At 40.9% G+C, this 25214-nt stretch overlaps 2 protein-coding genes across 2 annotated transcripts; one reads left to right on the top strand and one right to left on the bottom strand.

Annotated features, from left to right (window-relative positions):
* Window positions 1-7236: 7236 nt before the first annotated feature.
* LOC146684514 (trace amine-associated receptor 1-like) lies at window positions 7237-8223 on the bottom strand. The gene has a single exon (XM_085444646.1). The coding sequence runs from the start codon at window positions 8221-8223 to the stop codon at window positions 7237-7239; it is 987 nt and encodes a 328-aa protein (XP_085300772.1).
* A 9820-nt stretch (window positions 8224-18043) lies between these two features.
* On the top strand, window positions 18044-24779 carry LOC146684513 (uncharacterized). Its single transcript, XM_085443797.1, has 13 exons — window positions 18044-18193; window positions 18274-18325; window positions 18582-18725; window positions 18817-19002; window positions 19671-19826; window positions 19923-20090; window positions 20550-20579; window positions 21110-21265; window positions 21379-21546; window positions 21849-21878; window positions 22653-22808; window positions 22922-23089; window positions 23218-24779. The coding sequence occupies exons 1-13, from the start codon at window positions 18044-18046 to the stop codon at window positions 23934-23936; spliced, it is 2283 nt and encodes a 760-aa protein (XP_085299923.1). The 3' UTR covers window positions 23937-24779.
* Window positions 24780-25214: the final 435 nt, after the last annotated feature.

Genomic DNA, 25214 nt, shown 5'->3' with positions numbered 1-25214 from the left:
CTTTGTCGAACAGAAAACCCAGTCGCCCCTATCTTTCACTAAGTCTCTTGTTTAAAAAAAATAATATTTTTATTAAATTGTTGGTAATCAGGTAACAAAGAAAATGATAAATTTAACAGTTACATATCAAAAACAATCACACTTTTAAAGAGTCGATTGTGCCGTTCGAAATATAGAATTAGGGTAGAGTTAGGGTTACAATTGTCACCTATGATGGCTCAAACCCCAAAAGTTAAAAAAAAAAAAAGTCTAAAATTAGATCAAAGTAAAATTCATTAACAAATAAGGAAATTTACTTTTTCATTTATTTGTTGAGGAAAATTACCCACTAGTGACTGACAAAGGTTTGTAAATCTCTCTCTATATATATTTTAAAACGTTCTCGCCACTCGCCATGCACGTGGTCTTTATCCTTTAAGCCTGGATCTTCTACCAAAGGCTTGGGAGCTTGAGGGTCCTGCACAGGATCTTTGCTGTTCCTAGGACTGCGCTCTTTGGGACAGAGATCTTGGATGTTGTTCCTGCGATCTTTTGGAGCAACTCACCCAGCCATGGGTCACTGTCCCAAGTGCTCTGACTACCAGGGATCACTGTTGCCCCACTGTTGCCTTCACCCTCCACCACGTTGTTTCATCCTGGATAGTGGTTCTGACACTCACTAGTTCTCAGTCACCTTCCTTAGCATACAATCTCAGGGTACTGGATTTGGGGTAAAAACTTACGTGCACGGTAAAAAGCTTTCTTATTTTGATGATAGTGGCTTTTACCTCTTTCTTTGGTCATCTTATTATCTAAGCAGGGTATCTGATAACCGGCAGGACGTAGGTGTTAATTGTGTTCTTTCCATTCAGCTGACTCCTCAGGACTTGCCGGACCCTCTGCAGGTATGTTGCAGCTTTCCTAGCAGCCTTTTCATGATTTGCCTTTGTGATTGGATTTGCCTTCCAATAGCACAATGCCCTTTGTTGTGACTACTTTCCCTCTCATTTTTTTTTTTTTTTTGCCTGTCCCGTTTGGCTCTTTTGCCATCAGAATTGTTGTCTAAAGGCAAAGAAAGATGCCCAACGGATTTACTTTACCAAATTGACCATGGGGGAAAGAAGGGGAGAAAGAAAGAGGGAAATAGAAACAGCTGAGAAGAGGGACGGGGGAGAAGGGCAAAAGACAAAAACCAACAGAATGAGCAGAAAAAAAAAGAAGAAAAAAAATGCATATATCAATCACCTGGATCACCTGCTGAGAAAGAAAAAAGAAAACAAGCAGAAGAGAACAAGAGTAATAGAATAAACAACATCACAATGATATATGGGAATATGACAGTAAATACTAAATATTAAACATTATTGTGCAGCACATAAGATCAACAGAACACAGTGTGCTTTGAGGTAGGAGCCAAAAAGGGTGTAGTTTTTGGGTGTGATCACCCGTGTGTACACCTGTGAGCATGGACACGCTTGTTTTGTTTTTTTAAAGGTTCCTTCATGCAATGATCTGCTAGAGGGTGTGGGGGGGCCACAGCCCCGTCCTCCAGGGCATGAAGCAGGTATGGAGGAGATCAAAACTCCAGACATCCAGAGGCCCCCAGAACACAAGAGACCAAGGAAGACCAACAGAGGGGCAGCCACGCCACTGTACCAGAAAGAGCTGAGGAGAGTCCCAGATGAGGGCTCACTCAGCAGCCGCGGAGCAGAAGCCAGGGGGAGTTGCAGTGACGCGCCCGTGAGCTCCGCCGGCAGCCAGCCGTGCCTGAGTGACCGAGCCCCAGGCCGAGAGGCCGGGGGCACCCCACCTCCGAAGTGGCCCGAGCGAGCCCCGGGCTCCAGGCCCCGATAAGCGGCCGCCAAGGAGTGAGCCGGTGTGTACCTGGACGTCCATCCCCGGACACAAAGAACCACCAACGCACCGATGTCTGAGGGAGTCCGCCACTGGCAGGGGAAGTGGTGGTAGGGGGAGATAGGCCTCCAAACCTTGGAGGGCCTAAGATGTCCCCAGAGAGGTGGCGCCTGACACCCAACCTGACATATAGACACAGAAATACAGGCACACACATATACAAACATCCATTCCCACCCTCATGCTCTCATATGCACTTACTCCACACTCAACCAACGTGGAGACAGACATAAAGAGACGCTGTACACACGATCACACTCCCCAAGCGTACTCTACAAACAGGGTCTAGGTACCCTTGCCCCTGGAGGGGGGAACTGCACCCAGACCCAGGTGGTGTTACCCTTTTCCCTGCGGTGGGGGGAGGCAGACCACCCCGACTCCGCAGCAGCAGGGAGGCCCCACACTCCAGACCGCAGTCGGACGGCCAACTCCTCCTCCTAGCCCCCCCGCTCCAGCAGGTCGCAGAGAATGGGGGTGAGAGAAGACTCCAAACCTCCCTCCACCCGCTCATTGTAGTGTTGATGCATGTGTGTTCTAAGGTGCATTTAAAACCCAGGAGGGCATGGAGCTACCTGCCAGAGAGCAGCAGGTAAGCGCATGGTCCCTCCTGCTAGCCCTCAATGTCTACGTGTATTTAACATTGAGAGGTGGGCAACGACGCCAGGGGTGGGGTGTACACCCTGATGGTACTTTGGATTCCGTGTATCGAGCCCACCCCCAAGATCCTATATGTATGTGTAATGAGAGTGTGAGTAATGTGAATGTCTAAGTTGTGGGATAAAATTGAGGCAGAGGCAGCCAGAAGGGGACAGGGGGGGGGTGGCCTCCTCTGCACCCTGGTGACATACCCCTACTCCAAGGTCCTGCATGTGTGGGTGGTTGTGGTGGAGCGGGTATGGTATCTCATTGATACCATACAATTACACTCCGATATCATTGCGATAAGTGCTCGTGGTTGTGTATCATTTGTTTGATATCACATTCACTCCTTAATGTCATGAGGTTAGCTTCTAGAATGAAAATGTCATGGTCCGCGGCCCGGCGTCCAAGGTGCTGATGGGATGCCCACTCCCGTGGGCGTGGCTGCTAACTCCACACCTGCATCCCATCCCAGGCGATCACCAGGTGGACTATTTAATCCTGCCCAGCCTGCTGCTCCACGCCAGTCCGTAGTCGTCCTTCAGCGGTAACGTACACCTGCGGGAAAGCCCTTATGCAAACCTATCCGTGTGAACTAACACTAACTCTGCCCTGTGTACTCAGATCACAGCTCGGCGTGTTTGAGCCACCAGCCTGTCCACCTGCCCGTCCGGAAATTTGGATCACATCAGCCCCAGCTGCCTCGACCTTTCTGGAGCTTCTCCCCACGGACCCTCACCCCTCCCTCCGGTTCCCTCGGCCCCGCTATCATCCCTCCCACAGTCCCGCTCTCGGTGTTCCAGCGCGACTCGCCTCCCGGTCCCTCGGTTTCTCTGGTTCCGTGCGTTTTTTCCCTTCTACCCTCCCGGGACACCGTCAGTTATAATAAAGTTTATTTTTTGTTCTCTCGTACCACTGTGTGTGTGTTCTGCTCCTGGGTCCAGCTTGTGCATGGAACTTCGGTTCATGACAGAAAATTTTCATCAAACAAATTGAATGACATATAATGATTAAAAAAACAAAACAAAACTGCATGACATCTGAAGCAAATATCACAAATTTTAAAAAATGAAGCAAATATGTTTCTGGATCCAGGAGCAAAATGCATGCATATTATGAATTTAGTTCCTGACAGCCCTGTTTGGTTTTCTGTTTATTTTTGGATGCCTCATTTCATGAGCTGTCTAAAAGAATAGTGTACTTTCTAAACATATGTTATCAGCCAATTTGTAAATAACAGATTAGATCGTGTTACAGTATTAGCTAAGGTGAGAGCACAGATTGAGCTCAGATAAAAGCACTATAAAGTTAGCCTTGCAGATCTCTAAGGGAGAGGACAGCCACGGTTCGCAGGAAACCCATTTCCACCGTTTGTATCCGCGATCTCATTCTTTAGGTCACTACCCACCAGAGATGGGCAGTAACGCGTTACTTGTAATGCATTACTGTAATCTGATTACTTTTTTCAAGTAACGAGTAAAGTAAGGGATTACTATTGCAAAAACGGTAATTCGATTACCGTTACTTTCCCGTAGTAACGCTGCATTACTGCGTTACTAAAACCGTGATTTTTTGCAAGAATGTCTCACGACAGTGACGTAAGCGAGTGCGCCGTTAGTGACAACAGCTGTCTGCAGATCAACAATGGATCATATATCGATTGTGGGAGACAGTATGAGCGTGCAGCGTTTAAAGCGTGGAAGTACTGACCTTTGAGTTTGATTCCATAAGAAGTGACAAAAACATTAGCGTCCATCGTGCTTGGGAAGAAAACTTCTTTTTACAGCGAAAAAAACCCTAAACTTCCAATCAAGCACCGAGTGCGCAACGACGTAATGGGGAAATTCACAGAGAAACTTGCGGATTCTTCAACTGACCGCGGCACACCTGCACCAGGGTAAGCCTCAACCTACCGCAGTCCTGCTTTACAGGTGAAAATAGAGCAACAGGACCGCTAGTCTTTGACTTTATTTATTTTCTGCTGTGTTTTACTTGCATCTATTTGAAAGAGTGAGTGTAAACACAAAAAATATTTTATTTTATGTGCTGGAATGTGTAGAAAATAGGTTTAAATGTTAAACTAATTTATTCAAGTCAGAGAATGTTGCATATGATTACATTTTTGCTTAAATTTTTGCTGAAAGATCTATCGCTTTATCACCTCTTCAGGTTGCAAATCGTGTTTTTAAAAAGTAACTAAGTAACTAAGTAATTAATTACTTTTGAAAATAAGTAATCAGTAAAGTAACAGGATTACTTTTTTGGAGTAGTAATCAGTAATTAGTTACTGATTACTTTTTTCAAGTAACTTGACCAACACTGCTACCCACAGCTCGTGACCATAGGTGAGGGTAGGGACGTAGATCGACCGGTAAATTGAGAGCTTCACTTTTACACCCAGCTCTCTCTTCACCACAACAGACCGGTACAACATCCGCATCGCTGCAGCCGCTGCACCAATCGGTCTGTCGATCTCCCACTCCCTTCTCCCGTCACTCGTGAACAAAACCCCGAGACCTCCTCCACTTGGGGCAGGAACTCGTCCGGAGTGGGCACTCCACCCTTTTCTAGCTGAGGATCATGGAGGTGCTGATTCTCATTCTCACTGCTTCACACTCGGCTGTGAACCATTCCAAGGCGAGCTGGAGGCCATCACCCGGAGAAGCTAACAGAACCACATCATCTGCAAAAAGCAGAGATGAGATCCTGAGACCACCAAAGTGAAAGCCTTCCGCCACTTGGCTATGCCTAGAAATTCTGTCCATAACAATTATGAACAGGATCGGTGACAAAGGGCAGCCCTGGTGGAGCCCATCACCCACCAGAAACGAGTCCGACTTATTGCCAGCTATGCTGACCAAGCTCTTGCAACGGTTGTATAAGGACTGAATGACCCGTAGCAACGGGCCAGAAACCCCATACTCCCAGAGCACCCCCCACAGGACCCACCGAGGGACACAGTCAAATGCCTTCTCCAAGTCCACAAAACACATGTAGACTGGTTGGGCAAACTCTCATGCACCCTCAAGTATCGTTGAGAGGATAAAGAGCTGATCCAATGTTCCACGACCAGGACGAAAACCGCATTGTTCCTCCTGCATCCGAGGTTCAACTAACGGACAGACTCTCCTCTCCAGCACCCTGGCATAGACTTTCCCAGGGAGGCTGAGGAGTGTGATTTCCCCTGTAGTTGGAACACACCCTCTGGTCCCTTTCTTAAAGATGGGGACCACCACCCCGGACTGCCAGTCCAGGGGTACTGAACCTGATCGCCACACAACATTGCAGAGACATGTCAACCAAGACAGCCCTACAACATCCAGAGCCTTCAGGAACTCGGGGCAGACCTCATCCACCCCAGGGGCTCTGCCACCAAGGAGTTGTTTAACTGCCTCAGTGATCTCGCCCCCAGAGATTGGCAGGTCATCCCCTTCGTCGTGTCACAGGAACATGCGTTAATTATTTGGTGATTTATTAAATGTATAAATGATATTATACTTATAACATTATACTTATAACACTTATATTCTAATCTGCTGCTGAGTCTCTTATGCTGATGGAAATGCAGATAACACAGAACATGCAGGAACACCTGTTCAACCAATCATGTTCATTCCACTATGCATTCCTGAAGCGTTCATTTCTTTTACAACAGTGTTGTGTTTGGCTGGTATGTCTTTATTTTCTTTATTCCAGAGATTTTCACTTCTCTGGAATAGTTGGCACTAATAAGGATGATTTTCTGTAAAAGAGTATTTATATGACCAATTAATCAGACTCGTAGATGATGTTAGATTAGTTTGATGCTGCCAATGCTTTTATTTAACCATGCTGGGAAACACTGGGTTAACTTAGAGAGCTGAGAACCAGCTTTGTGTGACTGTTTATCCAGTTCCCAGTGTTAGGGTCAGTGATTCCAGATAACGGAAAGATATCCTGGATATGCTGACCTCACTCTGTAGTATGCAGGGCTCTGAGACAGCAGCTCGACTCTACATTACCCTCATGCTTAATATTCACAATGAAAATATTAGTCAAACATCGTGAAGTCTGTATGTGTTTCTAACAAGCTTTGTATAGTTAAACCTAACAGTTACTACATGATGGAAACAACAATGTTATCTATTTTTATAAAGATTATGCGTGAATACACAGGGCACACTGATTATTGACTATTTATTTCCTCCCCTTTAAACACATTCTTATTGTTAGTTTAAATTCAGAATTGGCAACTGAAACAAAGTATGTCACATACGAACATCAGGAAATAAAGACCCAATAGATATATTCTCAGTAAATGAAGTCGGTGTTCAACCTGTGAGAGGTGACAGTCAGCGGGGGCTATGACAGTTGTGTACCGGGACCTGCACTTTGCTGGCGGTATAACAGCTTGAGCGCTATTTCAATAATTATTGAAATATTTATTTAATATAATTAATTTAAATTTAAATTAATTAATAAAATATTTATTAATTCATTCATTTTGTCACTCCTGGCCCTCCATAACGATAAGCGATGACAATATTTGCAAAACTATTTGAACAATCAAACAATGTGTTTGTACATTTGTACAAAATGTATTTGCTACTCAGATTATTTCTTTCAGTCGCTATTAAGACATTATGTATGCGATGCTTCAGGTAGGGTTCAGTGGCTGTTTTATGTTTGTTTTTACTGTAAGATTTGTGAAATGTGTATATTTTATCAAGTCATATTTGTGTTGGCAAAATCCCCTTGGAATATTTTCCCGCAAATAATCATTCTGATGGCTGACCTGAACCAGCTATAAAAGAAAGCATAGATAAATGGATTTAGCATTGAATTTGCCAATGCAAGCCAGTTAAGAGTTTCAATTACAGGAACTGGTACAGAATCACTGGTAAATGGTGGGAATGTGATGCAAAGAAAAAAAGGACTCCAGCAAAATATAAAAACTCCCAAAACAATAGCCAGAGTTTTGGTCGCCTTTCTCTCCTTGATACTGGCAGTTTGTCCACACTTTGTGTTCTGGATGCTTCTTGCTTGCCTCAAAGCAACAAAGAAAATCTTTAGGTAGATACAAAGCATTATGGTCACTGGCAGGTAAAATGATAACATGGGTCCAACAGTGCTTTCCATTAGAATGTCAATCAAACATGATTCCTCACATTTTTCATTATTAAATCCAGCAATGGTGACACTAATTCCAATTATCCCAGAAACCCCCCAGCTCATCAGGATCATGAACACAACAACACGATGGCTGATTTTAGTTTGATATGTCAGAGGCTGGCAAACAGCATGGTATCTGTCAATAGAAATACAGCAGAGGTTCAGGATGGAACATGTGCTCAGTGAAATATCAAAGGTCCCTCGCACTTTGCAAAACAAACCCTCATGATAAAGACATGAGCTGAGAGAGAATGCCATGCTGAGAGGAAATGCTATAATCCCAACGAGCAGGTCAGCCACAGCAAGAGAGAGGATGAGAGAATTAGTAGGAGTATGGAGCTGTTTGAAGTAAATCACAGAAATTATTACAAGGAGATTTCCACATATTGTTATAACAGACAATAATGCAAGGAATGCATACAAGAATACACACATAATGGAAGGGCTGTTTGTCAGCATGTATTTGGAGTCTTGTATTACATAACAGGGATGTAGATCATTTACAATGTTGGTCATGTTCATACTGACCTTTTGTTTCATAATTAAGCAGCTTAAACCAACAATATGATTTTTTCTGCTGCACTAACCTGGGACTTGACTTGATGTAGATTGTCCTTCAGTGCAGGTCAACTACTGATTGCTAAGAAGAGCGAGAGTCCAGACTGAGTTAAAAGAGGTTGTCAAAGAGGGAAACAGCATTGAGATTTGGTCAATTACACAAGCTCAAAGGATAACAAACAAAACTGGGAGCATCCAGAATACCCGAAGGACTCAATCAGGAGTCTCTTGTCAGAAAAGGTGACAAAAAATATATGAATGAAAAACAAGGTAACGTGTAAACAACGTACTGGAAGGATGAATCATAATTTATTCAAAAGCCATTCTCTCATGCAATTTTCTGGTAATTGTGGTGTTTTGGCATATTTTCTAAATATTAAAGCCATAACACAGGATTCACATTATTTTCATTTTCATCACAGAACTCACCAATAGATTCAAGCTTTGTAAATGGAAACAGGGCCATCTGCATAGAAACTGTTTATCACTGGATATAGGAAGATCCAGAGCATCATGCTGGTTTTGTAATGACTCTTCTTTGCCAGGGAAGTGAACTTACTCTACTACCTTATCCACCAATTGATCTGAAATTGGTGGATAAGGTAGTAGGGTAGATAATTGATGGATAATTCCTTCACTTTAAGGACTCAAAGGTTTTAAGTTTGATTTGTCACCTTCCTTACGTACTATTTTGGTACAGGAAGTGCTGAATGAAAACAGACCAACCATCAACTAGGGTTAGGGTTAGGGCACAATTCAGTGTTGCTTAAAGAAATATCTAAATAACTGATCACTAATCAGTGCCAGTGTATTTAGATTTAAAAAATATTTAGATTTAATATCAATTTTATATTAGTAAATATTTCAATTTAACATTCAGTCATAACACTTGAATTCAGATGTAAATGTTTGTAAAATTTCCTGTGGAAAAAGGGTGTGTTGAAAACATAATAATCAGAGCCCCATATCCTAAAGATTTTTTTAAACTGTAATTGCTAAAGTTAAGACATATATGGGATGGGTGGGGTTGAGTTGATAATAATCAGTACTATCCAGTGACCAATAATAAAAGTTGTCATGTTAAATATAACAAGAAACTAACATCTAACCAGATTATTATGTTTGCAAAGATGGGAATTTCTGCAGAGTAATACTTTATCAAAGGCTGTGTGAATGAAGAAATGAAACCAAGTCAGTCAGCTGGAACAGCTGTAGCAGGACAGGAAGAGTCAGAGAGAAACTCAGAGTTTGTTGAAGATAACTTGCCAGCATGCAGCTTCACTACTCAGGTGACTGTCTCAGAGATCTAGGTAACCCTCTTTGTCGAACAGAAAACCCAGTCGCCCCTATCTTTCACTAAGTCTCCTGTTTAAAAATAATAATATTTTTATTAAATTGTTGGTAATCAGGTAACAAAGAAAATGATAAATTTAACAGTTACATATCAAAAACAATCACACTTTTAAAGAGTCGATTGTGCCGTTCGAAATATAGAATTAGGGTAGAGTTAGGGTTACAATTGTCACCTATGATGGCTCAAACCCCAAAAGTTAAAAAAAAAAAAAGTCTAAAATTAGATCAAAGTAAAATTCATTAACAAATAAGGAAATTTACTTTTTCATTTATTTGTTGAGGAAAATTACCCACTAGTGACTGACAAAGGTTTGTAAATCTCTCTCTATATATATTTTAAAACGTTCTCGCCACTCGCCATGCACGTGGTCTTTATCCTTTAAGCCTGGATCTTCTACCAAAGGCTTGGGAGCTTGAGGGTCCTGCACAGGATCTTTGCTGTTCCTAGGACTGCGCTCTTTGGGACAGAGATCTTGGATGTTGTTCCTGCGATCTTTTGGAGCAACTCACCCAGCCATGGGTCACTGTCCCAAGTGCTCTGACTACCAGGGATCACTGTTGCCCCACTGTTGCCTTCACCCTCCACCACGTTGTTTCATCCTGGATAGTGGTTCTGACACTCACTAGTTCTCAGTCACCTTCCTTAGCATACAATCTCAGGGTACTGGATTTGGGGTAAAAACTTACGTGCACGGTAAAAAGCTTTCTTATTTTGATGATAGTGGCTTTTACCTCTTTCTTTGGTCATCTTATTATCTAAGCAGGGTATCTGATAACCGGCAGGACGTAGGTGTTAATTGTGTTCTTTCCATTCAGCTGACTCCTCAGGACTTGCCGGACCCTCTGCAGGTATGTTGCAGCTTTCCTAGCAGCCTTTTCATGATTTGCCTTTGTGATTGGATTTGCCTTCCAATAGCACAATGCCCTTTGTTGTGACTACTTTCCCTCTCATTGATACTATACAATTACACTCCGATATCATTGCTATAAGTGCTCGTGGTTGTGTATCACTTGTTTGATATCACATTCACTCCTTAATGTCATGAGGTTAGCTTCTAGAATGAAAATTTTCATCAAACAAATTGAATGACAAATAATGATTAAAAAACAAAACAAAACTGCATGACATCTGAAGCAAATATCACAACTTTTAAAAAATGAAGCAAATATGTTTCTGGATCCAGGAGCTAAATGCATGCATATTATGAATTTAGTTCCTGACAGCCCTGTTTGGTTTTCTGTTTGTTTTTGGATGCCTCATTTCATGAGCTGTCTAAAAGAATAGTGTACTTTCTAAACATATGTTATCAGCCAATTTGTAAATAACAGATTAGATCGTGTTACAGTATTAGCTAAGGTGAGAGCACAGATTGAGCTCAGATAAAAGCACTATACAGGGAGTGCAGAATTATTAGGCAAGTTGTATTTTTGAGGAATAATTCTATTATTGAACAACAACCATGTTCTCAATGAACCCAAAAAACTCATTAATATCAAAGCTGAATGTTTTTGGAAGTAGTTTTTAGTTTGTTTTTAGTTTTAGCTATTTTAGGGGGATATCTGTGTCCGCAGGTGACTATTACTGTGCATAATTATTAGGCAACTTAACAAAAAACAAATATATACCCATTTCAATTATTTATTTTTAACAGTGAAACCAATATAACATCTCCACATTCACAAATATACATCTCTGACATTCAAAAACAAAACAAAAACAAATCAGCGACCAATATAGCCACCTTTCTTTGCAAGGACACTCAAAAGCCTGCCATCCATGGATCCTGTCAGTGTTTTGATCTGTTCACCATCAACATTGCATGCAGCAGCAACCACAGCCTCCCAGACACTGTTCAGAGAGGTGTACTGTTTTCCCTCCTTGTAAATCTCACATTTGATGATGGACCACAGGTTCTCAATGGGGTTCAGATCAGGTGAACAAGGTGGCCATGTCATTAGTTTTTCTTCTTTTATACCCTTTCTTGCCAGCCACGCTGTGGAGTACTTGGACGCGTGTGATGGAGCATTGTCCTGCATGAAAATCACGTTTTTCTTGAAGGATGCAGACTTCTTCCTGTACCACTGCTTGAAGAAGGTGTCTTCCAGAAACTGGCAGTAGGACTGGGAGTTGAGCTTGACTCCATCCTCAACCCAAAAAGGCCCCACAAGCTCATCTTTGATGATACCAGCCCAAACCAGTACTCCACCTCCACCTTGCTGGCGTCTGAGTTGGACTGGAGCTCTCTGCCCTTTACCAATCCAGCCACGGGCCCATCCATCTGGCCCATCAAGACTCACTCTCATTTCATCAGTCCATAAAACCTTGGTAGTAGGCTTCCGAGCCTATACAGCTTGGAGTAAGACAACATGCATGAAGAGGATGATGTGGACAAAATACTCATTTGCCTAATAATTCTGCACTCCCTGTAAAGTTAGCCTTGCAGATCTTTATTTATTTTAGCACCACTGGCAAGAGTTTCTAAATTAATCTTACTGACACCAACCATTAGTATGACACTGCAGGCGTGTTTTTGATTTTGATATTCTGTAACAGAGGTGCACAAAGCACTTTGTGAATAGACAAACAGACTGGCCACACAGTAAACACCTGTCAGCCAGTTTGAGATACTGAACAAGGACCATGAGGCACTGTCTGCCTTAACAAGGACAATCAACATAGTTTTTTACACATTCAACAAATGTATCAACCTACATTCGTCTCAGCGAAACCAGACAGACAGGTGTGTGACTCACACAAAGCAATGAAGGAAGTTTATTTTCTCATGTGGTGCTGTAGTCTGTATGTGAAGGTGTGCTCTTGTATTGTTCCAGGGATTTCTTGATCCATGTTTGAGGTACTGAGTCATAGGTTTTCTTGTAGTGAATCCAGACTACAGTTTGTCAGTTTGATCTATCTACTAGTAGCAGGTGTTCTGCCCCTCTGATGTTTCTGTCAATTCCTTTCTGTGCCCGTTTCATGTATTGAGCCATGTGCCTGTTAATCATAGTCACTATGTTGCTTGACAAGGGCTTCCATACTAAGGCAGGTTATTGGCCAGTAGATGGCTGGTAGTTGGATGGGACCAATGCCTTCTGGCGATCCTTGGGGACCAGGACTGTCCGGCATTTGGTTAGCCACTCTGGATGTGTCTTCTCCCTTACCAGCAGGTTCATTTGTGCCACCAGACACTGGTGCCTCTTTAGCTTGTAAGTGCGAATCATGTCAGGGAATGGTTCTGTCCAACTCTTCATACAATATTGGCGACTCTGTCTTGGATGTCTGCCACTGCGATGGTTATTGGATACTATTCAGAGAGTTTGCTCTAGTCTGCTCTTAGATCTACTAGCCACTGAGCAGTGTCGCTATTAGTGGTGTGCGGATCGATGTTGAAATATCAATTCTTCCGATACCAGTAATTTATGTTCTAGAATCGATTCTCATATTAAAATATTGATATTTTAGTACTTTGGGAAAAATTTGTAGTTTTTTATTAACAGGAACACAGTGGAAAGAAACTGTATCATTCGGATCGTCTAAATTGGAAGGAACTACTTCCTGGCCAGGGGCCTTTCATAGTCATATGCAAAATATGGCTGTATAAATGTGTCGCAGCCCCTGGCCAGTGTTGCCAACTCCTCAGTAAGGAAAATCACTATTGGCTATCCTAAAAATCTCTAGAAGTCGCTATAGCATAATCGCCTAATTTGCATAATTGGTCATGCTAATGCAATTGTAACCCACGTTGTAGGAGAGAAAAAAAGAAGAGACATAAAGTGAGTAAAAAAACGTCCTAAATGCATTTAGAATTTATTTAGAACTACAAATTAAATTTCTTTCAGCGATTATTGTTTTTTTTAATGTCCCAATTCTAACCCTGCTCCTTTATCTGGGCTTGGACCGGCAAAAGTGACCCGAAATAGGCACTCTGGTGGAGTTACTTTGTGCGTGTGTGTGTGTGTGTGTGTGTGTGTGTGTGTGTGTGTGTGTGTGTGTGTGTGTGTATTAGAGATGGACCGATCCGATATTACGTATCGGTATCGGTCCGATACTGACCTAAATTACTGGATTGGATATCGGAGAAAAATAAAAAATGTAATCCGATCCATTAAATATCACGAAAGCACCTCACAAAACTTGCAACACACCATAACTCACCTCAGAACGTTAGCACGTCGGAGCAGTATGCATCACGTGATAGAGCGGCTGTGGCATGCGGGACCTGTCGGTGGTCTGGATAGCATTTGGAGCTTCGCTAGCAACCCGGCATTTCATCTCCGACAAAGTTATCCCGAGAGAGTGCGTGTGTGTGTTTAAGTAGTTTTAAACCTTGTGAGCCACAAAACAACATAACAGTAAAAGAAGAATTGATTGCGTTACAGTCATTGCGGGAGCAGAGGTTTCACTCATGCACGATCATTTGCAGTTTGGACGCATAGGTGGGAACATTTCCTGCCCTGATAGCAGCTGGGGGAGGACTATCCTCTGCCCGTGAGCGCTTTGGCACGGGCGAGGTGCCCACGGCAGCACCCACTGCTTGTTGAGAAGAGCAATACATACTTTCACGTCAAAAGTTGTCATAAATAAGTCTCCAATAACACCAGAAAAAGTCACCAGATTTGATTTCATTTTGTAATTTTGCAAACAGGTTTTAATCAGGTTCGTACAGTTTTTGGGTTCGGGGACCTTAGTTTTACTGCAACTTAGTATAGTATGGTACTGTAACATGTAGCTGACTTCACTAATGAACTGAATGAATCAAAACATGTAATAATCACAACCTACAGTTTTGAGATTTTCTTTTTTTTATTATTTTCTTGTAATATTACATTTTTGCTTCATTTCTATTTTTTCCTAAAATTATTATAAATAATAGCTCTAGTAATATACAACATGATTTAAAATAAATAGTTTAATATGTGATATCGCAAATGCAAACTCATGTGTTAATTATGTCTCAAAAGCCTTCAATTAAAGGTGTGATTATATAGTGTGAGTGTTGCTGGGCCCTGAGTTAATATGTTACCAAACAACAAAACACAAATATATTCTCCTTCCCCAGATCATCTGAGGTGTTCAACATGGGGCCTCACTCTTTTCCAGCAATAAGAAAACTAAAAAAACAAACCAATTAATGGCCATTTAATGATCTGAATAAAGTGAGATTATACCCACAGAGTCCAATTAACATGAAAAAAGGAAAACAGACAAGGGAATACATTCTGTGTATTTACAGGAACACATCAGAAGTTCACTTCATCCACTTTATGATGTTAGTTACACAGATATCTAAACAAATAACTATCAGATGAGTACCACAACTTTGGAACTTTTATAGCACTGGTAATATGTATAATAATACATAATACATAATAATTCACATAAACTTACCACAAAACATAAACCATGTTTGGCTCATTGTTTCTTTTCTGCAACAATGGTTCTTGGCAATAAATTTTATACAACTGGAAAGCCCATTTATTTGCTTTTTACCAATGAACAATAAAATGTGAAATTTTTCATCAAACAAATTGAATGACAAATAATGATTAAAAAAAAAAACCTGCATGACATCCTAAGAAAATATCACAAACTAATAAAATAAAGCAGATATGTTTCTGGATCCAGGAGCTAAATTCATGCATATTATGGGAGAAATTTTCAGATTTGGCACCCCTGTTTGGTTTTCTGTTTGTCTTTGTTTCAAAGTCTGACATAATTAGGGATGGGTATCGAAACCCGGTTCTTGTTGAGAACCGGTTCCCACTGTTTCAATTCCTTGAAATTGTTTGCCATTTTTGCAAATGATTCCCTTATCGATTCCAGTTACCGCGAATGATGTCACCACGTTGCGGAGCGTCATTTACCTGTCAGGAAACACGGCGCCTAAGCAGCTCAAACGCTCAAATGTTTTGTTATACTTTATGAGAACAGGGCAACTTGCAATACTTGCAAAGTAGATATTTCATTTAAGGGAGGAAACACTATGAATATGCAAAAGCATTTGCTCGCGATGACCTTAAATGAATGTCATGTTTTTAACCCTTTCAGGCTCAAATTAAGTTTTTTGTTGCTAATGCACAACCAAGTCCTGCAGTGGTACTTCTGAGTAAAACAAACTCATAAAATATGTATGTGGGGTAATCAGATTGTTAGTTTTTAACTGTTGCAAATCGGCAACGCCTGCCTCGAGACGGTTAATTCCGCCCCGGACTCGTGAATCACAACCCAGCAGCAGCGGTGACGTTGCACGTCCTCTCCCGTTAAAGCAGCAGGTAAATAATCAACTAACAGTGCATATTATGTTAGCGCGATCTGCCTTATTACAAAACCTGCCATTACTGTGTGTTGCATTTAGGTGACCATGATGAGAGAGAGCCTCTCTCATCATGGTCAGAGTCTGGCTGGCTCAGATGCTGGCAGTTCTCGCTGCAGTCTACGGGTAGTGTCTCCTTTCAGGCCAGGATAGACGAATGTCACCGAGCAGTGACTAAGTTTGAGGTAAAAGGCTTGCACTGTTAGGAGTTGGGTTCTGGTTATGTGGTGTTTTTGTCTGTATGTGTTTTTTGGTGCCTCCCTTTTTGTATAGGTAGGCGGGGCAGTGAGTCACTGAACCTGGCACACCTGTTAATCATCAGATGCAGTAGCGGTTTTTGATACGGGCAACACAGGCGGTTGCCTCCCAGTCAACACACATATGTGGGGCCTAAATAGGGAGCAGCAGGGCTAATATTTGGGGCCCACTTGGGAAACCCAACTAGGGTCCAGCTAATTTTGTCCTCAGTTTCCATGGTGGCCCCAAATGTGTTTTCCTAGATGGGTTTATGCTGGGTCCGAGATAAGCCCCAAATCAGGCCCAGCCAACAAATGAGTATGGGGCCCAGATGGGTAGAAGCGGGTCTGATGGTTGGGGCCCACTTGGGCTACCCACCTGGCACCCAGCTACTTTTGTCCTCAGTTTCCATGATGTCCCCAAATGTGTTTTCCCAGATGGGTTAATGATGGGTCCCAAATCAGCCCCAGACAACAAATGAGTATGGGGCCCAGATGGATAGAAGCAGGTCTGATACTTGGGGCCCACTTGGGTTACCAACCTGGGACACAGCTATTTTTGTCTTCAGTTTCCATGGTGGCCCCAAGTGTTTTTGTCCAGATGGATAATGAAAGTAAGCTATAATTTAAATCACCTGTACAACAAAGCCAGTTTATCTTTTTTTCCCCTACAGTTTATAGGAAAAACAAATGCAGCAAACCACAGCTTCTCACTCATTCACCAATCCATTGGTCCTGAAAGAAATAAAATAAAATAAAAAATTAGTGCATTTTTACAAACAAAATCAGATTTGCGATAGTACTGGAGTTGTTTTGGAGGTTGTGCTGTTCAAGTTGTTTGACCTCCTACATTGAACTCTTTGAAGACCATGAGTATTCATGGAAACAGAAAAGCTATTTACAAAAGGATTTACCAAGTAGGCACTCAAAAATACATACATGAGGTGATCAGGGGAAGTGGAGACACATGAGGACACAGCTGACTAGAATGAAACATAATGACATTAAAGGGGAGAGTAAGACTAAACACGTAGTACAAAGAAACACAAGACCTTTCAAAGTAAAATAGGAGCCATGGGGACACGAGCCAACAGGGAATACTTAACACAGGGATGACTACATAAATGGATCTACTAAAATGGCCTGTATTTATATAGCGCTTTACTAGTCCCTAAGGACCCCAAAGCGCTTTACATATCCAGTCATCCACCCATTCACACACACATTCACACACTGGTGATGGCAAGCTACATTGTAGCCACAGCCACCCTGGGGCGCACTGACAGAGGCGAGGCTGCCGGACACTGGCGCCACCGGGCCCTCTGACCACCACCAGTAGGCAACGGGTGAAGTGTCTTGCCCAAGGACACAACGACCGAGACTGTCCAAGCCGGGGCTGGAACCGGCAACCTTCCGATTACAAGGCGAACTCCCAACTCTTAAGCCACGATCGCCCGTACTAAACAAGGACTAAAGAAACCTAGAAGCTAATACCAAAGAAAGAAACAATGAATATCAAAATACAAGGAAAACTCAGAACGCTGGGTCACACGACCCAATACCGTGACACAACTGTGATAAGAAAATTAAAACTATTTTCTTATCTAAGAACAGGAAAGATTATTGGCACTCGAAAATTCTCATACTGTATATAGACCATCAGTTTTTTGTTTTTTTGTTTTTTTGCTTAGTATTACAAGTTGTTGACTTTGCCAATGTTTGAAGTTAAACATTTTTAAAACTCTGTTTGCATGCTAACAAATAAACATTGACAGGCTGGTATGATCCAAATACATTTAAACAAGTTGAGCAGCACATTATCTGGAAGGCAGAAAACCTTTTGCCTTCCTGTTGGCTCCCATTTACAGAAGGAATGCCAGCAGCATGACACCGTGAATAATGACTGATTTTATTAAAAGGACTTGTGTTCTTTTCTCTTTAGTTAGGATGACATTACGAAAGGTCTCGTTATGCATCGTTATTCTCCTAGTCATATGGAACTGTCTTAAGTATGAGAGACACAGAGAGTTTCTAAACGGCTTCTTTGAGGTAAGAATAAAAATGAATGAATGTATAATGATGAAAAAATACAGTGAAACAAATCATTTTCCTCCTGGATTTTCTTCCAGGAGTTAATGAGTGCAGAAGAATCCAGCATTCATCTAAGACAAAAAAGAGAAAGTGAGTAAAATTTTAGCAGTGTTACTACAACGTAACACATGTTTGTTGACTAATAATATAATTATATAATAATTGTATTTATTAAAAAAAAACATGCTTTGCAAAGTGCTTTAAAAACTAGACGAGGGAGGATATTCAATGAACAAGCAGAACTGAATAGCAATAACAGTATCTGACCAAGTCCAGATTATCAGTGTTATCATTGCTTTATGGTTTGTTTGGGTTTTTCTTTTTTTTTCTTTTTTTTTACCTTTAGCTTCATCAAATTCCACTGAGTATGAGTTCCAAGCTGTTATAAGCGTCTCAAATCTGGAACAATTCCAGTCGATACTGAACACTCTCAGTTTTCCTTTATTGATCAACGCCACTGGTGAGATTACAAGCATTAATACAACAACAGGTAAAACATCCATTTATGTTGCATCTCCATTGCTTGCCAATCTTATTCACTCAAAGTGTCACATTGAACCATTGTGTTGTGTTCTTCTCAGTGTGTTCACCAAACATAACTGCAAACATAACTGGATACCAGTGCACATGTGAGGAGAGCTTTGCTTGGTCATATAACAAATGCATTGACTATGAGGCCTGTGATGCCATCGTTGGTGATACGTGTGGATGCATTAATGGACTTCCAGCAGATGGGCAATATTGCCAGTTAAAAACCAGCAACCCAGGTAGGACTAGGCAAACATGTATCACATGTGATAGGTAAGTAAGTATGTAATGTAAATGTAAGTACATTTATCCAGCATATGTAGTTAGACTGAGGTTTCTACGTCTGTGTTCTGTGAAAGGATTTAATAATGTAATTTTTTTTAAAGTGTAAAGTATGTTGATTTGAATTCTATCCTAAAGCCATAACTTTGTATAAAAATGGTAAATGGCCTATATTTATATAGCGCTTTACTAGTCCCTAAGGACCCCAAAGCGCTTTACATATCCAGTCATCCACCCATTCACACACACACATTCACACACTGGTGATGGCAAGCTACATTGTAGCCACAGCCACCCTGGGGCGCACTGACAGAGGCGAGGCTGCCGGACACTGGCGCCACCGGGCCCTCTGACCATTTGTATGAAATTTGTTTCAAAGGTTCAGTTGCTGTAGTCGCAATTTTCTTGTTTACGAGAGATATTTAAAATTTATGAAATGTTTGAGAAATGTTTTCTCAGTGTCAACACTAGCTACACCAACAGCTATATCACTAAATGATATATCACATGTAATTTAATATACATGTGATATATGTATTTCACATGTATATTATATATATAAAGTTGCAACAGAAGTAGAAACATCTTAAATAAATGGGGTGCTTGTTTTTTGTCTCCTCTACAGTGCCAGTGGAGTATGATATAGACTTTAACTTGCTCTTGCCAGTATCCAGCCTGCCCCCAAATTTCATTGATCTGTTCAGAAACTATGTGGGAAATTTGTCATTCCCCAAAACCATCACTCAGTCTTTAATAATTGAAGACTTGAACTTCACCACATGTAAGAATTTTGTACTCGGACAGATTTAAATGTGTTCATACTCTGGTGCATGGTTTATGAGGTGTGTTTTGTCATTGTTTTGAATGACTTTAACAGGGTGCTATCCAAACTCCACCGGAGGAATGCAGTGTCAGTGTGAGGACCACTTTGGTTGGTCATGTGAAAAGTGTGGCCTATACGGTGCATGCAGTAATGTCACCTCACAAGCCTGTGGATGCATCAAAGGGGTTCCTCCTGATGGAGAGTTCTGTGAACCAAACGCAAGTAAGAAACTTGCAGCTGAAGAAATAGAAGCATATTAAAGAAACATTAACAGATCTAACATTGCGTTCAAAATCCTTACTGACATTGCTATGACATAACCAAAAGTTATGGACTTCCTCTGAGTGGGGAGTTCTGTCAACCAATCACAAGTAAGAACTGCAATTGCCTAGCTGTTGGATGAACAGACTACTTCCTTTATCAAATAGATGAATGAACTTTTCAACTGTCTGATTACCTAACATTGTGTTATGAGAGTGATTAGATGATTAGACATTAGATATGAATTGCTCTGTGGAAACACACTGCAATTAATTCTATACTCACTGTATTAAAGAAACATTAACACACCTAACACTGCATTCATTATCCTTGCTGACATTTCTATGACATAACCAAAGTCATGGCGTTTAGTTTCTGGCTTGAAATTTAAATAATTAAACATGTAATGTTATTCCACAGGTGTCGCTCCTTGCCCAACACCACCTCCTGGTATGACAAACATCTTTGTTATTCATTTGTGGAAGCACAGTTCAATTCATTCTATACACACTGTATTAAATTATCTGATTGTTTGTGTTCAAAGACACAAATGATCTTGTTATGTTTAATTTGTATTTTGGGTGTGTTATCAAATATCAATATGTAAGAAATTATTTTTACAATGGAAAGTGTATACAATATGTTATTTAGAGAGAAAAACGTGGAGGCCATCAATTTGGCAACAAAGAAAACACTTTCAAAAGATATGGCTACTGTTGTGCTTTAGCTCAGCCGCTGCTAATTTTCTAAAACTTACCAAGTAGCTTTTTAGGCATTGACCTAAACCCATGTGTTGGTAATGGATAAACCTGGACAAGTAACATACTTTAATAAGTAATGCATTCTTAAATGATAAAGGTATTTGAAAATCTGTAACATGCATGAGTCGAACTTGGGTCAGTTTTACATTTTCACGTAAATATAGTTTCCCATCATTGCAACAGTTGTATGTGATGGATTTCCCCTTTTCTCCTTCACAGCACCAGTGGACTTTGATATAGACCTTGAACTGCACATCCCAGCATCTAGTGTGCCCCAGAATTTCAGTGTTGTGCTCAGAAATATTCTGAGAAATTTCTCCTTCCCCAAAATCATCACTGGGTCTTTAACACTGAAAGACTTGAACTTCACCACATGTAAGGACCTGATCTTATTTGACTTCCAACACTCCAACACATTTAATGCTGTTCATATGGTGCTGTATGACTTGTGAACTGTGTTTTGTTATTCTTTTAAATGTCTTGAAAAGGGTGCTATCCAAACTCCACTGGAGGACTCCAGTGTCAGTGTGAAGACCAGTTTGCTTGGTCATGTGGCAAGTGTGATGAGTACAGCACATGCAGTAATGTCACCTCACAAACCTGTAATTGCATAAAGGGATTTCCTCTGAGTGGGGAGTTCTGTCAACCAATCACAAGTAAGAACTGATATCATCTAGCTGTTGGATGAACAGACTACTGCCTTTATCAAATAAATGAATGAACTTTTCAACTGTCTGATTACCTAACATTGTGTTATGAGAGTGATTAGACATTAGATATGAATTGCTCTGTGGAAACACACTGCAATTAATTCTATACTCACTGTATTAAAGAAACATTAACACATCTAACACTGCATTCATTATCCTTGCTGACATTTCTATGACATAACCAAAGTCATGGTGTTTAGTTTCTGGCTTGAAATTTAAATAATTAAACATATAATGTTTTTCCACAGGCGTCGCTCCTTGCCCAACACCACCTCCTGGTATGACAAACATCTTTGTTATTCATTTGTGGAAGCACAGTTCAATTCATTCTATACACACTGTATTAAAGAAACATTGACAGATCTAACACTGCGTTCATTATTTGCAAATTCTTTAAATGTGACACACATTTATACATTCTTATTCTTTAAAAGAATACTGTACAGGATGTTCTAAATATCACCTCTATTGTTTCTTTGTATGCCTGAGATATAGTGTAAACTCTTAAAACATAAAAAATTTTATTTGAAGAAACACCAGACGAACTGAGCATCCCAGTCTCATGGCAGTTTGTGAAGTCATCACTACAGAATTATCTGATTGTTTCTGTTCAAAGACACAAATGATCTTGTTATGTTTCATTTGTATTTTGGGTGTGTTATTAATTATCAATATGTAAGAAATTATTTTTACAATGGAAAGTGTATACAATATTTTATTTAGAGAGAAAAACATGGAGGCCATCAATTTGGCAACAAAGAAAACACTTTCAAAAGATATGGCTACTGTTGTGCTTTAGCTCAGCCGCTGCTAATTTTCTAAAACTTACCAAGTAGCTTTTTAGGCATTGACCTAAACCCATGTGTTGGTAATGGATAAACCTGGACAAGTAACATACTTTAATAAGTAATGCATTCTTAAATGATAAAGGTATTTGAAAATCTGTAACATGCATGAGTCGAACTTGGGTCAGTTTTACATTTTCACGTAAATATAGTTTCCCATCATTGCAACAGTTGTATGTGATGGATTTCCCCTTTTCTCCTTCACAGCACCAGTGGACTTTGATATAGACCTTGAACTGCACATCCCAGCATCTAGTGTGCCCCAGAATTTCAGTGTTGTGCTCAGAAATATTCTGAGAAATTTCTCCTTCCCCAAAATCATCACTGGGTCTTTAACACTGAAAGACTTGAACTTCACCACATGTAAGGACCTGATCTTATTTGACTTCCAACACTCCAACACATTTAATGCTGTTCATATGGTGCTGTATGACTTGTGAACTGTGTTTTGTTATTCTTTTAAATGTCTTGAAAAGGGTGCTATCCAAACTCCACTGGAGGACTCCAGTGTCAGTGTGAAGACCAGTTTGCTTGGTCATGTGGCAAGTGTGATGAGTACGGCGCATGCAGTAATGTTACCTCACAAACCTGTGATTGCATAAAGGGATTTCCTCCTGATGGAGAATTCTGTGAACCAGTCACAAGTAAGGACCTTGTCGTTTTTATAACAAGATGTATTTTTTTTATTCACTTTAAATTCATCAAGTTTGCGTCATGAGTGTTCTCCGTGTCACTAAAACAATATAAGGAATTCTTGAATGTTTCTCCACAGATATCATTCCCTGTCCACCAATGCCAAACACAACAACACCAGATCCTACAACTACAACACCAATGCCAAACACAACAACACCAGATCCTACTACTACAACACCAATGCTAAACACAACAACACCAGATCCTACAACTACAACACCAATGCTAAACACAACAACACCAGATCCTACAACTACAACACCAATGCCAAACACAACAACACCAGATCCTACAACTACAACACCAATGCCAAACACAACAACACCAGATCCTACTACTACAACACCAATGCTAAACACAACAACACCAGACCCTACTATAACAACACCAATGCTAAACACAACAACACCAGATCCTACTACAACAACACCAATGCTAAACACAACAACACTGATTCCAAACACAACTACACCAGATCCTACTACAACAAAACCATTACCAACAACTGCACCAACACCAATTCTAACCAATACAACAATTCTGATGCCAAATACAACCACACCAACGACAGACACAACAACAACACGGGTTTCGAGTACTACAAGAGTGCCAACTACTACAACCACAGCGATGTCAACTACAACAACAACAGCAAACACAACTACTACAATAACACCAACTACTGCTTCTGTTACAACAGATCAATTGACCATAAATGTGGAATTTAGTGACACATACAATAATCCAAACAGTGTTTTTTTCAGAAATGTTAGCACTGCTGTAAGTCTCAATTAGCCCCATCTTTGTGTCATTCAATTTTCACATAATTCGCAGAATTCGTCAATATTTGTTTATGTATTTTTAGTTTTTTGCACTAAGTAATCCCAAAATACAAGAATTTGTATACACACCATCCACTGATACACATACAATAGTAATGCTAATCTACTCGGTCTTCTCCATTTGGCCACAGGTTCCCATCCACATCACATCTTATGTCATCTAGGGCAATACACCTAGGAAAGAATCTTCTGGCATGCCAGAATTGAAGGAGTTGAAAAACTGAAGGAGTAACACCTGTGTAGATGTTCATCTACAATGAGAATCAGCTGTGGCTGGTTAAACTGCATTTTTAGATTTACAGTTTTTTCTGATTGCTTAAGCACATTTTTTGTAACTATTGGCTAATTTTGCAAAACGCTTCACACAAATAAGAAAACCTGTCACCCAATAATCAAAACATTGTAGTTCTCTTGCAAAAGCAAACACAGCTAGATTAACTCTTCATACCTTCGTAAAAATGGTGTTTCCGTATCAAACAGTACACACAAGCCATCATCTACTAAGCACACAATGCGCCAACTGCACATTGATGGTATGAATACAAAACACATCTGGCTTTTGCTTTCTCTGTGCACAAGATAGGCTATGTCAGTTTGAGCTCATACTTCTGTCATAGATCCATAAGCATGGAGGGATCCAAACTTCAAGTACTGGGCCCTGTGCTTCGTACGTCGCTTACTACATCCAAGATCAAATGAAACATCCAAGACCAAATCATCGCGCTAACTCTGAGCTCGCTATTCCGGTTCCCCGAACACACCTGTTGTTGACGATTAGTATAGCTGGATGAAGTAATGTGAGATCACTGGGTGGCCCAACAGGGGCTACGCATCGATAGTAGAAACATTGATCGGCAACCCTTTGATTGGTCGGCGAAAATGTCGAAGGAGCGCGCTCGGTATTTTTCGGCAGCAGAGCAAGAACTCTTGAGTGAGGGATTTCAGGAGTTTCAGAGTTTAATTAAAACGCAAGGGAACACTGCAAAGGCTGCAAAAGCAAGGAGAGAGGGCTGGCAGAAAGTTGCTGACAAATCAAACTCGTAAGTAATTCAATAATAATGGAGTGGATTTATATAGCGCTTTTCAAGGTACCCAAAGCGCTTTACAATGCCACTATTCATTCACTCTCACATTCACACACTGGTGGAGGCAGCTACGGTTGTAGCCACAGCTGCCCTGGGGCAGACTGACAGAAGCCAGGCTGCCATATTGCGCCATCGGCCCCTCTGGC

This window comes from Copadichromis virginalis, linkage group LG20 (genome assembly GCF_057382275.1).
Source record: "Copadichromis virginalis isolate Kocher_CV1m ecotype Utaka linkage group LG20, C_Virginalis_male_GT1.1, whole genome shotgun sequence".
NCBI classification, from domain to species: domain Eukaryota; kingdom Metazoa; phylum Chordata; class Actinopteri; order Cichliformes; family Cichlidae; genus Copadichromis; species Copadichromis virginalis.
This window is presented reverse-complemented; position numbering and strand designations above follow the sequence as displayed.